General features: G+C 38.7%; 1 protein-coding gene across 12 annotated transcripts in view; it reads left to right on the top strand.

The window, feature by feature from the left end:
* The window catches only part of CRB1 (crumbs cell polarity complex component 1), a 281528-nt gene extending 267518 nt beyond the window's left edge, over positions 1-14010 (top strand). For 2 of the 12 annotated variants that reach the window (XM_034943070.4, XM_008976672.5), the window contains one exon: positions 13125-14005. In XM_034943070.4, the coding sequence (XP_034798961.3) occupies positions 13125-13340 (216 nt within the window). In that variant the 3' untranslated portion in view covers positions 13341-14005. Of the gene's footprint in view, positions 1-13124 lie in introns of all 12 variants that reach the window. The other 10 variants (XM_003823077.5, XM_003823075.5, XR_008624762.2 and 7 more) reach the window with 9 other exon arrangements.
* Positions 14011-15097: the final 1087 nt, after the last annotated feature.

Raw genomic sequence — 15097 nt, 5'->3', positions numbered from 1 at the left:
AGAAAAGTTATAGACCCAAGGGAAGTATTTTTTTTAAAGGGGCAGTGGGAGTGTTGTTTGGGGTATGGGAAAAAGTAGAGAGAGTTGTGCTGCACCGCAAAATTGAAGAGGCTTAGTTTATAGTTTGAACATTCAATTCTATGTCTCCTTGGGAGTTAAAAAAAATAAAATTTCCCTGTTTCAGATTATTTAAGTCACTAAGAGGAATACTTTCTCTAAGCAATTACTTCAAAATTCAGAAATAATGTAAATAATTCATGTCAGTATGATACCAAGTATGAGACAAGAATTATCCAGAAAAAAACTATATTTTGAGAGTATGAATAGCAAATTATAGAAATAAAATATAATCAAGCACATTAGCCAGGTTATCTCAGCTTTTTTCTTAAATAGATCTCCAAGCTGCTTAGAAAACAGAGAACCTGATCTTCATTTTATCAAAACAGTCTCCAAAAATTAACCAGTGGCTAAAGGAGAAGAGAACTTGTCGTGCAATTTGTCTTTTGAGCCTTTTGTAGCAAAGGAAGAGAGTTCTTGTCACTTCTGCTTCCCACCTTTCCTTGGGCAAGGGTCTCAAACTATTATTTCAAAAAAAGATGTGGTCATTGTGAATATCATAATTACCCTATGTACTGTATATAACACAGACTTAGAGATCCCAAAGCATAAAATAACCACTTTAGCTTTATTGTATGATCTAATTTTATAGTAGGTTATTAAATTCTGTGCTAAATTTATACATAGAGATGGAGAAATTTTAGTTCAGCAGTATTTTTAAACTAATAGGAAAATGCTGTTAGACTTTATTTTTGTCCCCTCCAAGAATAAATGCTTTAAATTCCTCAATACAAATGAAAACCTAGCCTTTGCTTCTGTTGTGCTTTTGCGTATTTAGGTGAACTGTTAGTAAAGTCATACATAAGGTTTTGGGTTTGTTTTTTGTTTTTTTTTTTTTAATCCTGCTAACTTTAAAACCTATAGACTTTTACCAAATGGCTAATGAAAGCCTGACTTCTGAAACAAACCTTTAGTTCTAAAACTAAATACTATTTCAATAAATCCTCATAATATGAAGGTTTCTATCTTTGCTGGTTGTCAGGTTGCTTGGTGTTTTAAGTTGCTTTGAGTTCATAGATTTTAGAAATGTTCACTTGGGATCTGACCAGCCTCTCAGCTTCACAGGATCCATCTCTGTTTAGACATACCAAGTCTCAAACTATTTTGAAGAGAAAAGGCTGTGCAGTGAAAGGCTTCCCATTAAAGCATGATATGTGTCTTTCATCTTCCACCAGGCAGAGTTCGAAACTGAAAGTCTGATAATTTGATGTAAACTGACAGTGACAATAGAAATGGCTACTTTTGAGATTATTTAAGAGAAGGTGCAAGGTATAGACATTCATCAATGAAACACTAAAGGAAAGGTTTTTATTTCTATGTTTGCTTTTTAAAATAAGAATAGAGTAAATGGCACAATAGATTATATAAACAAGGACTTCAATGACAAGCTGTCAAAGTTAAAATAATATATTTTACATGGGTGACTTGACACCACACTTTATCACTTACATGAGGGGAAGCCAATTTGAGTCTGGTCAATAAAACACAACCTCCAAAGTTGGGCCTAGGGCAAAGCTGACATAGTGTGGCAGAGCCTGGTGGTTTGGCATCCACTTCTGCTGAGACACAGCAGGAGTTGGCACTGCTACCATCTGGGGTATGTCCGACATTTAAGCCCTATTTGATTAATCAACACTTATGCAGGTTGAAGGGACGATGCATTGGCTCTGCTCTGAGGCAGTTCAGGCTCCAGTAATTTAATGCAGGTCTGAGGCATAAATGGGAGTAGTGATTCAAAAACTGGATTTACTGCAGTCTCACAACTGTTGAAAATTAAAGTACATGTGCTGCAAGTTAGGGGTTACTAGGGTATCTCATTATAGGAGGCTATTTTCTTTCAGAGGTTGGAATCTTTGCTGAATTACTGAGAGACTTATTTGAATGTAGGCTTGGACCAAATAATTTTCTGATAAATTGGCCATAAATCCTCAGTAAAATAAGCTTGGTGTTCTCAGTATATCTATTGGCTTTTTGATCATTTTTATGGCTTTTCTTTTGCTGGTCAAATTATCCTTATATGCTCCTAAAGCTCCTCTGACATGGATTAAGTCAACACAAACCAATAGACCTTCATTACTTTGGCAACTGGTTTTGATTTGGGGGCAATAAATATGATGACACAGACTAGATTACCTCTGCTGAAGGGATATGTGATAAGCCGTAGGGATGTCAGGGATCCTGCATTATTTTTTCTGCGTAATGTGAGAATGAATTAATAGCAGCTTTTAACTAGCTGAAGAAAGTTGGAAAGAAGAAAGAAATGTGAATGAAAAGAGAGCCAAGGTACGGCTTATAGGTTAAGAGCGGTGACACCAGTCGATCATAAGAAAGTCCATGAACACCCAATGTGTGTCCAACACCGTGCAAGGCACAGGCAGGCAGGGTCAGGGCCAAATATGTGAGGAAACTAACATGTGATGTGATCCATATCTTAGTGTCTGGGAGAGGAGATAAGACCATCAATGAGAGCAAGATTTATTGTGCAATAAAAGTGTAGAGCAGAGAGAAATAAGCAAGGCCTAGTATAGCCAAGGAAGGGGTAATGGAAGAAGCAAGATCTGCTAATATGGGGGTTGGAGGAACTATTTTCCTTATAAAAATTGTTAAATTATTACTTTTCCAACATTTTGCTTGGAAAAAAATGCAAACCTAAAGAGAATTGAAAAAAAGTTACAACTAATGCGTGTAACTCTTTAACCCAGATTACCAACTTTTTAACATTTTGATACCTTTGCTTTATCTCTGTCCATATACACGTATTTATTTTTTGCTCAGTAATTAGAAAGTAGATTGCAGATGTCATGACACTTTACCACTAAGTATTTTAGTATCTCTTAAGAAAGAGGGCTTCCTTCTATAACCACAATGCTAGTATCACATTCAAGAAATTTAACATCTTATATACTATCCATATTCAGACTTTCTAATTGTCCCAATAATGTCTCTTATAGATTTTTAAAATCCAGGATCCAATCAATTGCATTTAGTCATCATTTGGCATGTCTTTTTAGTATCCTTTTTTATCTCAAACTGTCCCCTGTCCTTTTAATTATTTTGCCACTGAATATTCTCTTGCTTTTGGAATTCTGTATAAAATCAATTGGCATATTTATCGCTTGTCTTCTAAAATTATTTAGTATGGCAGAAATGGGATATGAAGAAACTCCAATCTTTTTCTACACTACAAAATGCAAATTAGTAGATGACCCAGCAGATACATAAACAGGGAACTCAAATAATGAAGCTACTATGTTGAAAATAAGTGGTATAAGTCATCAGCCTAGGAAAGGACCAGTAGCAAGTACACATGAAATTGCTCCCTCCATTCTGGCCCTCCTGAGAGACAGGAAATCAGGTTTCTTGACCTGGTATCTAGATGGGTTACATGCCCAGTTTTGGTAAACACTTTCCTGGCACATGAGCTGTCTGCCACTTCCTATTCTAGTTCTTCTCCATTTGTGGCTCTGCCTAAGGAGTTATCCTTCTGTAAAGTTTCCCAGGCATGCAGGAAATGTCCCAGAACCACAGGCATGCTTTTTGTTCTCCTTAAAGCAATTGGATCATGGTGATTCCTTCAGCCGAAAACATACTTCTTTACCTCATTCTCCCAGCAACTTCCTTTGAGAAACTTAGCGATCCATGAGGCACCTTCCTTTCTCCTTGTTTTTCCTTCATGTTCACCTCTAAACTACCACCACCCATATGGAACTGTAATTGTTTATATAGCTGTCCCACCCCCAGGTACTATCACTAAACAGTGAATTATTTTAAAGATAATGGTTATGCCTTTTACTTCCATATCTCCAGGATCTAATATGCTGTCTGAAAGTTTGAAGGCATTCGGTAATAATTTGTTGAGTAAGTGAATGAAAGCATGAAAAAATGAATGAATGAATTTCACCACCACCAAACTTTCTGGGCTCTATAGAACTCTTCTTATGACTGAGAAGAACTTAGTAATGTGTTAAACAGGGCAATCAGTGTTACAAGTGTGTGAGTCAATAATAATTGATCAGCCACTTGGGCAAAGCACTGCATTTTATATTATTGGGAAGTTCCAGAGTAACAAATATTCATGCCTTACAGTCCTGAAGGGAGGGATAGATTTGGCTTAACTCACATTGAACAACAGCTACACATTCATGCGCATATGCTATGCCAGGCAGGCCTAGCTACAGCTCTTCTCAAAAATGTGCTGGCCCTGGACATTGCTGTGTAAGAGTTACAGGTGAGTGGAGTCACATGGGCTTCTCTGGAGAGGCTTTGCAAAGTACAGAGAAAGTTTGAATTATCTTTTAAAAAGAGGAGAGGCATGATTGAATAAACGGCATGTTTCAGGATAGAGAAGTGGTTTGGAGGAACAGGTGATTCCTGTTTGAAAAGTGGCAGATAAAGAGAGTTGCTCTGCTGGAACCCCCCCCACCGCCCCGGCACTAGCTAGGCTGCAACTGGTGATGACCCTCATGAGGAAATGGGACTCATTAATAAAGAGCCTCAACTTAAAAATTGTTGGGTGGAGTGGCGCACACCTGTAATCCTAGCACTTTGGGAAGCCAAGGTAGGCGGATAGCTTGAGCCCGGGAGGTCAAGTCTGCAGTGAGCCAAGATCATGCCACTGCACTCTAGCCTGGGCGACAGAGTGAGACCCTGTCTCAAAATAAATAAATACATAAAATCAAAATTGGCAATTTATATTTGATATGGATAGGTTTGATATAGTTCGTTCCCACGACTTCCTAGTCACGTAAGTACGGTCATTTTTTTCTGTGGGGCTGGATGGAGGATGTAGATTCTGGAGGAAATAAAAGTGTGTAGAGAATAGATGAATTACCTAGGGAGAGGACAGTTGGGCCAGGATTGTGACTGTGGGAATGCAGAGAGAGAAATTAGAACAGAATGGTAGGGGAATTGGTTACAAATGGGTCTGGGCATAGAGTAATGAAGAGATGAAAAGGATGTGCTTTGAAAACTACAAGAGTTTGCAGCTCATAGCGCTGAATGAGTTACACGCTCTGAATCTTTAGTTAGCAACCACTGTTTTCTAAAATGAAATAAAGAGAAGAAAAGAAAAAAAAGGGAGAGAAGCATGAATGTCCACACAGCTTTTCTGAGACCAAAATAGGCCAAGCTAATGTCCAGTAGTTCACCTAACGGAAACAAAAAGAATAATTCACATGTAGCAAATGATAGCTGGCTTCTGCTTATTTTTTACCTTTATTTTTGTTTTTAATCCTCACTAGCAGCTCCTGATTGTATCACTTGATAACGTTTCCATTCTAGATACGAGGGGCAGGAAAAGGTAAAAACAAACACATTGTTTGTTGATTTCACAAAAAGGAATAATGCTCGTGTCTGGTTGGCTCCTTGGTCATATTATCCCTTATCTGCCACTCCAATTCCTGCCAGCAGCACCTCAGAGATGGCACCTCCCCTTGCTGCTTCCGTTCCTCTGTAGGACACATGGTGAGGTTTTTATTACGTAAAAATCCCAAGAGGAAGAAGCTCTGTGTTGATAAAGTCAATAGCTCATTGCATGCTGCTAGACAAGCTCTAACTTTTAATTCTCTTCTGCCAAGTGGCAGTCTGCAATGTCTTTGTGGAACAGACACTGTTCCAGGTGCCAGGGAAACAGCTGGGACCAAGGAAGGCAAATATCTGCACCTGAATGGGGCTTCCATTACAGCAGGATACACACAAAAACTCTATAGACTTCACATGGTACTGAGTGCTTGAGAGAATGAAAGCTGATTGCAATCAAAGAGGATGGTCAGGGAAGGTCTCCCCAAGAAGATGACAGCAAATAGTAACACCTACCTAGTTGAGTTATTAGGAGAATTAAAGCATTTTCTGTGTTAAAAACATCTGGCAAACCACTGACACAGGGTCAGAAGAAATGGCTAGCCATTATCTTTCAACAATAAATTTACAAAGCATAATGAAATATAACTGAGTTTGAGCTGCTGGGATTTGGTTCTTGTATGAGATGAGGCGATAATTTTTATTCACAAGGCCATGTGCTCCAAAGAAAACAATGCTATCACTTATACCACCTGCTTATGGAGAGAAAAATATGAAAGCAATGTCCTCAAACCTCTAGCTGCATCTATGCTTCTGCCTAAAATCTGGTATCCTAAGTAGGAGAGAGGTTGTGAATTATCAGGGCTTTTGCTTGATACTTATTTTTACAGATCTAATGCCTATACTGGCTCCTGCCAGGGACTGTTTGGCCCACCACTCTACTTCTAGCTAGCATTGTGGTTACACAATTTGTAGAATGCAGAAATAAACTTGTCTATTTATGACCAATGTCACAGCACATGTCAAATCTCAGTGTCACTGGGCCCTTTCCCTAAAGGTCTACAAGAGGAAATATGTCATGCTTGAGTTAATGTTGAGGTTGATTGTTTAACCTGGAACTAGAATTCCAAATATATATCCTTATGTTACATCAGTTTTTTTTTTTTCTCATTTATCTCCAATGTGTCCACAGGAAATTTCCACAGTAGCTGTTCTAGCCTCTTCCTTCCTATCATAGCTATACCATTCCTTCTGGTATGGAAATCATATCAGAAGGTTCCCAGGAAGCATCTTCCAGTCTGCAGTTCCCTGGACGGTCCCATCTCAGCTCAGTTTTTCCTCCCCCAGCTATTGTGATGACCCCCAATCAGCATAGTTATAAGAAATTGTAATCACATGGTGAGAATTAATGAGAAAGCCTTTATATTGGATTCCTTCTTTTTCCAGCAAGGGACTTCAAACCCTGCTAACTGCAGTCTTACAGCCCTTGGAGGGGGCCGTAGCTCACCATTGTTCTGTTCTCGGCAAACCCAGTGGGAGTTTATCTGTTTTCTGGGAGAAGCAGAGCAGCCAGATGAAGAGATGGGGCAGTGCCAAGGAGAAAATGATACTCAGCATGCAGTGCAGATCCCTCCCTCCCCTGTTCCCTGCTGTCGGCCTGCTGCTCAGAGGGAAAGGTGCCTGGTGGCTCTCTGATTGCCATCCTTTCTTCACATTCCTAAGCCTTTTATTTGGTGAAAGGAGCATCTGGCTGGATAGCCTCCTCCTTATCCCAGGACACTTCCCGAGTCCTCTCTTTTGGCTTTTTAATACCTTATTTTCCCCTTATGACTGTAAAGTGGACAGTGTATTTATGGTTGAAAATTGGCTGCTATAGCAATATTAATTTTAAAAACAGAGTTTTGGCACATATTCAATATTACTATGGAAACGGCCGTTTCTAACAATTCACTGATAAGATATAGTTCAAGGACTGAGGTCTGTGTGGGAGGTTTTTACCATCCACCAAATTGACGATCTACTTGTCAGAATAGCAACTCACAAGAACTGCTCTCCAAATTTGTATTCCTTTTTAAAAAAATTTAGTGGATGAGCATTCGAGAGATGCCTTTATTTTACTTTATATATGTAGATGGAAGATAAATATTCCAACTGGCATGTTAAAGACACAATGTGTTTAAAATAATTTTTCCATAAATCACTAATTCTCTTAATTGCACATAATGGTCTTACTTGGTTATTTGATGTAACACTAAATACACACACAGACACAACTAGTTTCAGAAACACACATATTGAAGCTGGAATGTAACCTGTAATCAATTGACACATTCAAACATTTTAACTTTCCATCTTAAACTGTCTCCACATATTTCTATGTAACTGATATACATACAACTGAATTCCAGGAAAGACTTGAAGTAATTCATTCCACTGTGGTGTTTTCCAGGAGCCAGTTTTTAACCCCAAATATTGCCTTCATTTTTAACCGCAAACATACTTCTGTTGGTTTTATAAAACGCAGGCATGAAAGAAAGGACCTCCGGGGGCTGATGGTTGCAGCATTAGTTCTTGAATTCCCTCACTTTAAGTCAAAGCTTTCATGTTTGCACCTCTGTTCACTTGGAATTGTGAGGTTACATTTTCCAAAAAATCCTGCAATGTTTCATATTTTTTCAGAGCTCCTTCTGATATGTTTATTGTTTTCACATTATTTCAAATGCTGTCATCGGCCCTAAATATCATGAAAGATAGGTCCTGATGCTGACAACAGAATTTGTCTCATTTCTCTTATTTCCAGCTCATTTTGTGTTTTCCAAATTAGATTAACTCTCAAGCAATTAGTAACAGTTGATTCTGATAGGCCCAGATTGCACACCCTTCCACCAGCGCCACATCAGCACAGTGAGAGTGATAACCCGAAGCGCCTCCTTGTTCACAAGGATGGCCCTGAGTGGATGGTAGGAGTTCTGAAATCCAAACAGGATCAAGAAAATCAATCAGGGGAAGGTCACTTGGGGTAATAAACAAGAGTAATCACATGGATCAAAGTTCTCGTCCTGTGCGTATGTCCTATGAGAAGCTCTTTATCCACTGAATGCTGTAATTCTCAGAACAATTCTAAGACGTGGGAATTGTTGTCCCCATTTATTATACTTATCCTACATATACTGTGGGAAAATGGTATATGAGCAGAGCTCTTAACCACTTCATTACACAGCCAGGAGTGGCAGAGGTAGGGCTGCATCCCAGGCCTTGAATTTGCTCTTTCATTCTTATGACATTTCTGAGAGAAGTGGGAAAACAGTATATGTAGGCTAAGTGTACTAAACAAGTATCGAAACTGGATTCAAATCCCTTTCTGTCTGCTTAGCAAGTGCATGCTGTTTCCAGTTCCCCTTCAGAAGAAACAAGATGAAATTTCTTTTCTGGGATTAAGAGGAAAACACACATTAACCTATGGTGCTAGCACATTCCCACATACAATAATCAGGATGGAAGTTTCAAAATAGGTTTTGACAGTCTCACCATAGAATACCATGGAATAACCTTGCTTGGGTCCTATATAGGCCAGAACCCAGTTAATGTTTCAGAATAAATTCTCTTTGAGGAGAACAAATGAAACATCTATTTATTTTATTCTGCAGATATGGAGTTCAAAGTAATCACAGTTTAAATTAATCATACATACAATATACATTTTTTAAAAGATGTTAATATGATAACTGACTGCAGATAGCAGCATGTCATTTTTCAGAAAAAAAAACAATTCTACATTATATTTATAATTAATTTGGGGTATGTCTTTTCAGGAAAAGGTTATTCAAAAGCTCAGTGTTAGAGCACAACCAATCCAAATAGGGCTGGCCTTAAATCTCGTCCTGCACCTGGAGGCCTCCATCATCAGTTCATGTGTCCCAGCAGTTTCAATTATCAAAAGATCCATCCTAGTGCCGTATATTTTAAGCACAGTTGAAGAATAGTGGAGAAAAAAAAAAAAAAAGCCTTTCAACCATGGGAATTTAAAAGCAAAGGGCCCTGAAGAGGCGATTTCAAAACCCTACTCATTCAGTTCACTCTAAAGCTTAATGACATGCCCTATTTGATACAGTTAGGGGAACTCTTTCATCAAAAACTTTATATGAGGCTGGGAGTTGCAATATTAGGTTTGTAGGTTGGCTCCCTTGGTCATACTGCAATGTCCTGAGGGAATTCTAGTTTATCTTTTAAAAGCAAATAGAATTAGGGAAAATGATAAATGGTATACTAATGACTACTAATATGTTTGTGTATTTGAGAACTTCCTATAGGCTGTGCTTTTTGTATTTTACATTCTTTGTGTTTTATTTGGTCCCATCCTTTGAAGTAGATGTTAATATTCCATTTTATAAGTGATGAAAATGAGTTCCTAAGAGGTGAAATAACTTGCTGTGTTTGCACAAGTAATTGGCAGAGCCACGAATCAAACCCAGGTCTCTGCCTCTGAAGACTGACCTCTTAACCACTTCATTACACAGCCAGGTCTGGCAGAGGTGGGGCTGGATCCCAGGCCTTGAATTTGCTCTTTTATTTTTATCACATTTTTAAGAACAGCAAAGCAACTGTAGATGAAGGACTTGGTTCCTCAGGAGTCCCAAAATATGTGAAACAGGTCAGCCCTCTGGTTCAACCTGAATTGAGGTATAACAAGGACTCGGGACCCACCCCCATGAGTCCTTCTTCCTCTCCTGTTGCAGCATAGCAGATGAGAGGATCTGGGAAGCCTCAGTTTACCCAATGTAATCAATCTCAGGCTGAATGAGAAGAGAAGGGCCTGGAAAAGTTTAGAAAACAGAGACAAACCAAATGATTTTTCTCTTGTGTGCATGGGTGTGGGCACTCTCTCATCCAGGAGAACCGCCATTTACTCCAACAGATGACATGATTTACCAGACAGATTAAGATGAAATCAACATCTAAGAACAAGAGTGTGCATTTTCGAAAGATCATTGGATAGTACTAAGGTGTTTTTCTGGTCAGATTTCATCTGCTCTTCTGTGTCCCAGCCTTTTGACCTTTCAAGCCCAACTCTACGGTTCTGTTCCTCTTTCCCAGGCCAGAGTTATCTTTATTGATAAAACATATAATTATTTACAAAAGCATGGCCACACAGTATGGATGGAGAGCTTGCCCTCTAGTTGACATAAACTGTTTTTTCTAAAAAACTACTGAACTCTATGAAATTCTATATGCTTTACTTCAAAAGCTCCAGTCATTGTCATAACCCAGAATTTTTCACAGTAATGTGAAGGGGAGATGGAGTAGTAAACGTATTTCTAATGATCTAATAGTACTATATTCTTGAATGTCTCCAAGGCACCTAAGACCAGCTTTTCCCAGCCTGACCTCATATTCTTCCTACACAAACCTCATGTGAACCCAGCTTTTCCTCATGTGAGCACAATTTCAATGACTGACATCCCAATCCACCTGTTCATCTAATGTGGTATCACCAGCCATCTTCATCCTTCCTCTCTTCCCCACTACCCCACACAATCTGACATGGGGTGATGCTGAATTTACCTCAGAAATCTCTCTCAAACATTCTTTCCCTTCAATTCTCACTCCTTTGCTAAATTTAGACCTAGGTAATCTCTTATCATGACTAATAAGATAAACTAACTTCTCTGCCTCCAATTTCTTCCCCACCTACACTATCTCCCATCCTCCACCCTGTTACCAGAGCTTATCACGTCATGCTTTTGCTTAAATATCTTCAGTGGCTCCTCACTGACTACAGGACAAAATCTGAGTTTAGTGTGGCATTCACATTTCTTAACAAGACCCTTCTACTTTATAGTATTTTCTCTCACCAACTCTTTTCACCCTTTCCCAATTCAAACATACACATTCGGTCACACTGGGTTTCTTACTCTTTCCCTAAATTCTAAGGACTTTTATGTCTTCTTGCATTTTATGTTTTGTTTTTGTTTTTGTTTTGAGACAGAGTTTTGCTCTATCACCCAGGGTGGAGTGCAGTAGCATGATGTCAGCTTACATCAACCTCCGCCTCTCGGGTTCAAGCGATTCTTCTGCCTCAGCCTCCCAAGTAGTTGGGATTACAGGCGCCCACCACCATGCCCTGCTAATTTTTGTATTTTTAGTAGAGATAGGGTTTCACCATGTTGGCCAGGCTGGTCTCAAACTCCTGACCTCAGGTGATCTGCCCACCTCAGCTTCCGAAAGTGCTGGAATTACAGGTGTGAGCCACCGAGATTGTCTCATTAAAGTGGAATTTCCTCCTTGAAGTACTGGAGCATCCACTAATCCTTCAAAGGACAATCATGTCTCATTCTGATCTTGCTCCACCTACTCCTCAACACAATTAATTCATCACAGGGTCATAACACCTATCTGTAATGTATTATGATTATTTGTGTGCATGTGTGTGTGTGTGTGTGTGTGTGTGTCTTCCTCTTCTCCTATCTCCAGAATTTGAGCTCCAGATTCCAAACATTTATTTGTCTTTGTATTTTCATTTCCTAGCTCAGTAAATGCTCATAGTAAATGGTCAATAAGTATTGCTGATTGAATACACAAACTAATGAACCACATTTGAGCAAGGATTATTGTGAGTAGATCCCAGACAATACTATGAAGCTGTTAGAATATTATATTAATTGTATAATAATTTAAACCAAGACACAGGGAACAATAAAAAGAGACTAAGGATAGAAAAGATATTTAAACTCTCTAGGATGTTAAACACAGATTTCATTTGTAGTAGATTGGTTTGGTAACGTGGGGATGAGTCCTAGAGAAAGCTAAATAAGAAGGTAAAAGAGTTTACTACTGATTTACTCTGATAGAAATACATCTTTGAAAAAATCAGTTTAAAAATTCAAACAGTAACTCCTTTCTGTCTTTAATATTTCTATGCAACTCAGTCACAGTTTCATGTTAGCCATTGTTAAACTGATAAGAGCTCGGGTTTGCTAAAAAGTGTTTGCAAACACATCGGAATTAACATTAATCAAACCACTGTGTAAAAATAACAACTTTGAGAGCCCAGGATCCAGCTCCCTTTGACAGGGCTCTACCTGCCGTTGTCTGCTGCTAGATACTTGGATTCAGCGTTAAGCACATGTGCCTTTACAACCATTCAATTGCCATGTCGAATCCGAATCAGAGTGATTCCTTTGGAAACCCCCTGCGAGACCAGCGTATCACAGTCCCTCCTCTGTGTCAAGAATTTTTCCCACAAGACCCAACTAATTTAATTTCTTTCCTTTCCCAAAGCAACAAAACAAAACTGTAAAATAACCATTTCTTCAGTCCCAAATTAGAACTTTTGGCAAGGGAGGAAAGAGATCATGAATAATACGTGGCTATAGATCTAGAATCATTTTACAAATATAAGTGTGGGCTCATCTTTTGCCTTTGTTGCTACATGAATGATCTCAGTCACTGAGATTAAGAGACTGAGCAAATATAGTAGGTATTTCATGCCATATTTTCTGACTGTAGACTTTAGATGCTAGATATATGATCATTTGCAAATGATTTGAGAATAAGAAAATCTGACTTTCTTTTAATACCTTGGTCTTTTTACAGTACTGAGTGGTACCAGCTTGCTCTGGTTGGTCTTCATTCCTGGGTAGTTCCATTGTCCTGAATATTTATTTGCCTTTGCTATAGAATTCACATCCCAATGATTTCAATCTTTCCAGTTGGCAGATGACTTGATCTCCGACATTTTCACCACTATTGGCTCAGTGACCATCGCCTTGTTACTGATCCTATTGCTGGCCATTGTTGCTTCTGTTGTCACCTCCAACAAAAGGGCAACTCAGGGAACCTACAGCCCCAGCCGTCAGGAGAAGGAGGGCTCCCGAGTGGAAATGTGGAACTTGATGCCAGCCCCTGCAATGGAGAGACTGATTTAGGAGCATTGTGTCCCTTCGAGATGGGGATCCACACACTGTGAATGTGATGACTGTACTTCAGGTATCTCTGACATACCTGACAATGTTAATCTGCAACTGGGATTACACTGGAACTACAGGAATGATTCCTTTGACCACCTTAAAAACTTTCACAGTGGTTCCGCTCGACACACATTGTTTTATTATATTATATCAGCCAATTGCAAGAAAAGTCTGTGCCAGTAATTTCAGCCTTATAATTAGCAAAAACATCTTCCAGAGAATAAAGTCTTCTGTGGCTTTAGTGGCTATCACTGAAACTCTTTCCTCTTTTCAACCTGGGAACAAATTTTAGTTTTCATTTTAGGTTTCTGTACTTTCTGTAGTTTCTGTGTAAACTGCCATATGTTTACACGGAAACTACAGGAAAAAATTGGCTACATTTCTCACTTCTCCTATCATGTGGTCAAAGATATTGTTGTATACCAGCGATGGGATGTGTACTTTTGTCCTTCATTCATGGATTCAGAGAAAGCTCTGGGAATGACTTATGGTTCAAAAAAGTGACCCAATGGCAACAAATAAAAATTGAAATGCAGTTGTTCTCCTTTCTGAGTACTTTTTGCATTTTTGTGACATTATGTGTGACAAAAGTAACCTCTAGGAACATTTGAAGAACCTGCTTATGAATTAGATCTTTTACCTAAATCATTTCAAGTTGGTTACATTTTCAAATTATTACTCTTTGTAAAGGGTTGGTTAAGGCAAAACGCTTCCTAGATAGAAATCAAAATGGGGAAAACTCAGATTCTCAAGTTCGAAAAATCGAGTTCTTTTCTTCCAACTGCTTTTAGGTAAATCAGTGCCAAACAGTGACATTGTTTAAAGGTAAGAACTCCAAAGTTAAATGTATGCACTTTAAGGAGTATGTGTTTTAAGACTATGGGGTATTTGGAGAAAATGCTGGGGTTTCTATTCTTATATTTTCTTCTACAAAGCATCAGATTATATTTTTATGTGTGCTTTGAAATATATGAAACATGCTACTGCTGTAGAATATAAATAAAACTTAAGAATAGATGCATATATATTCTGGGTATACACTCAACATGTCTAATGACATGAATTTTTAAATCTGGTCTAGAAGAATCCATCCATCTCAACTACTCAAGGACATCATTTCAGCAAGTGCCCTTCTCTTCTACATCATCAGTTTACACATTGTCCTGGGGCATCCCTATCAGCACCAACATGCTGTCATATTTCCTATCATATAAAATTCTCTCCTGTGGCCCTCATCTCACTCCAATATCTACCCCATTCCTCCACACCCCTTTTCATCAAAACATCTACAAAGGAGTTTTCTGTATTTTTGGTTTCCCTTTTCTTGTCTCTCATCCTCTCTGGAACTTAAACTAATTTGGCTTTTCTCATCACCACTCCATGACCTCCACATGGTCAAACACAATGTCCAGTCCTCAGTCCTCAGCTTACCTGACCTCTCCTAAGCATTTGAAACAATTGTCACTCCTCTTGAAATATTTTCCACACAATGGGACACCATTTCATCTTGATTTTCTTCTTACCTCACTGTCCATCCCCTCTCCATCTCTTTTGATAGTTTCTCCTCATTCCTTAAACTCTGCTTTACTTTTTTCCATACTGTTTATCACCACCTGAGAGACTGCGTATTTTTGTTGTTGTTGTTGTTGTTCTCAATTTTCTCTATCTAGAATTTAGGTTATATGAGGATAAGAACTATTTTTTTTTTTTGACTC

Source organism: Pan paniscus, chromosome 1 (genome assembly GCF_029289425.2).
Source record: "Pan paniscus chromosome 1, NHGRI_mPanPan1-v2.0_pri, whole genome shotgun sequence".
Lineage (NCBI taxonomy): Eukaryota > Metazoa > Chordata > Mammalia > Primates > Hominidae > Pan > Pan paniscus.
The sequence above is the reverse complement of the archived record's forward strand: the minus strand, read 5'-3'. Positions and strand labels throughout refer to the sequence as shown.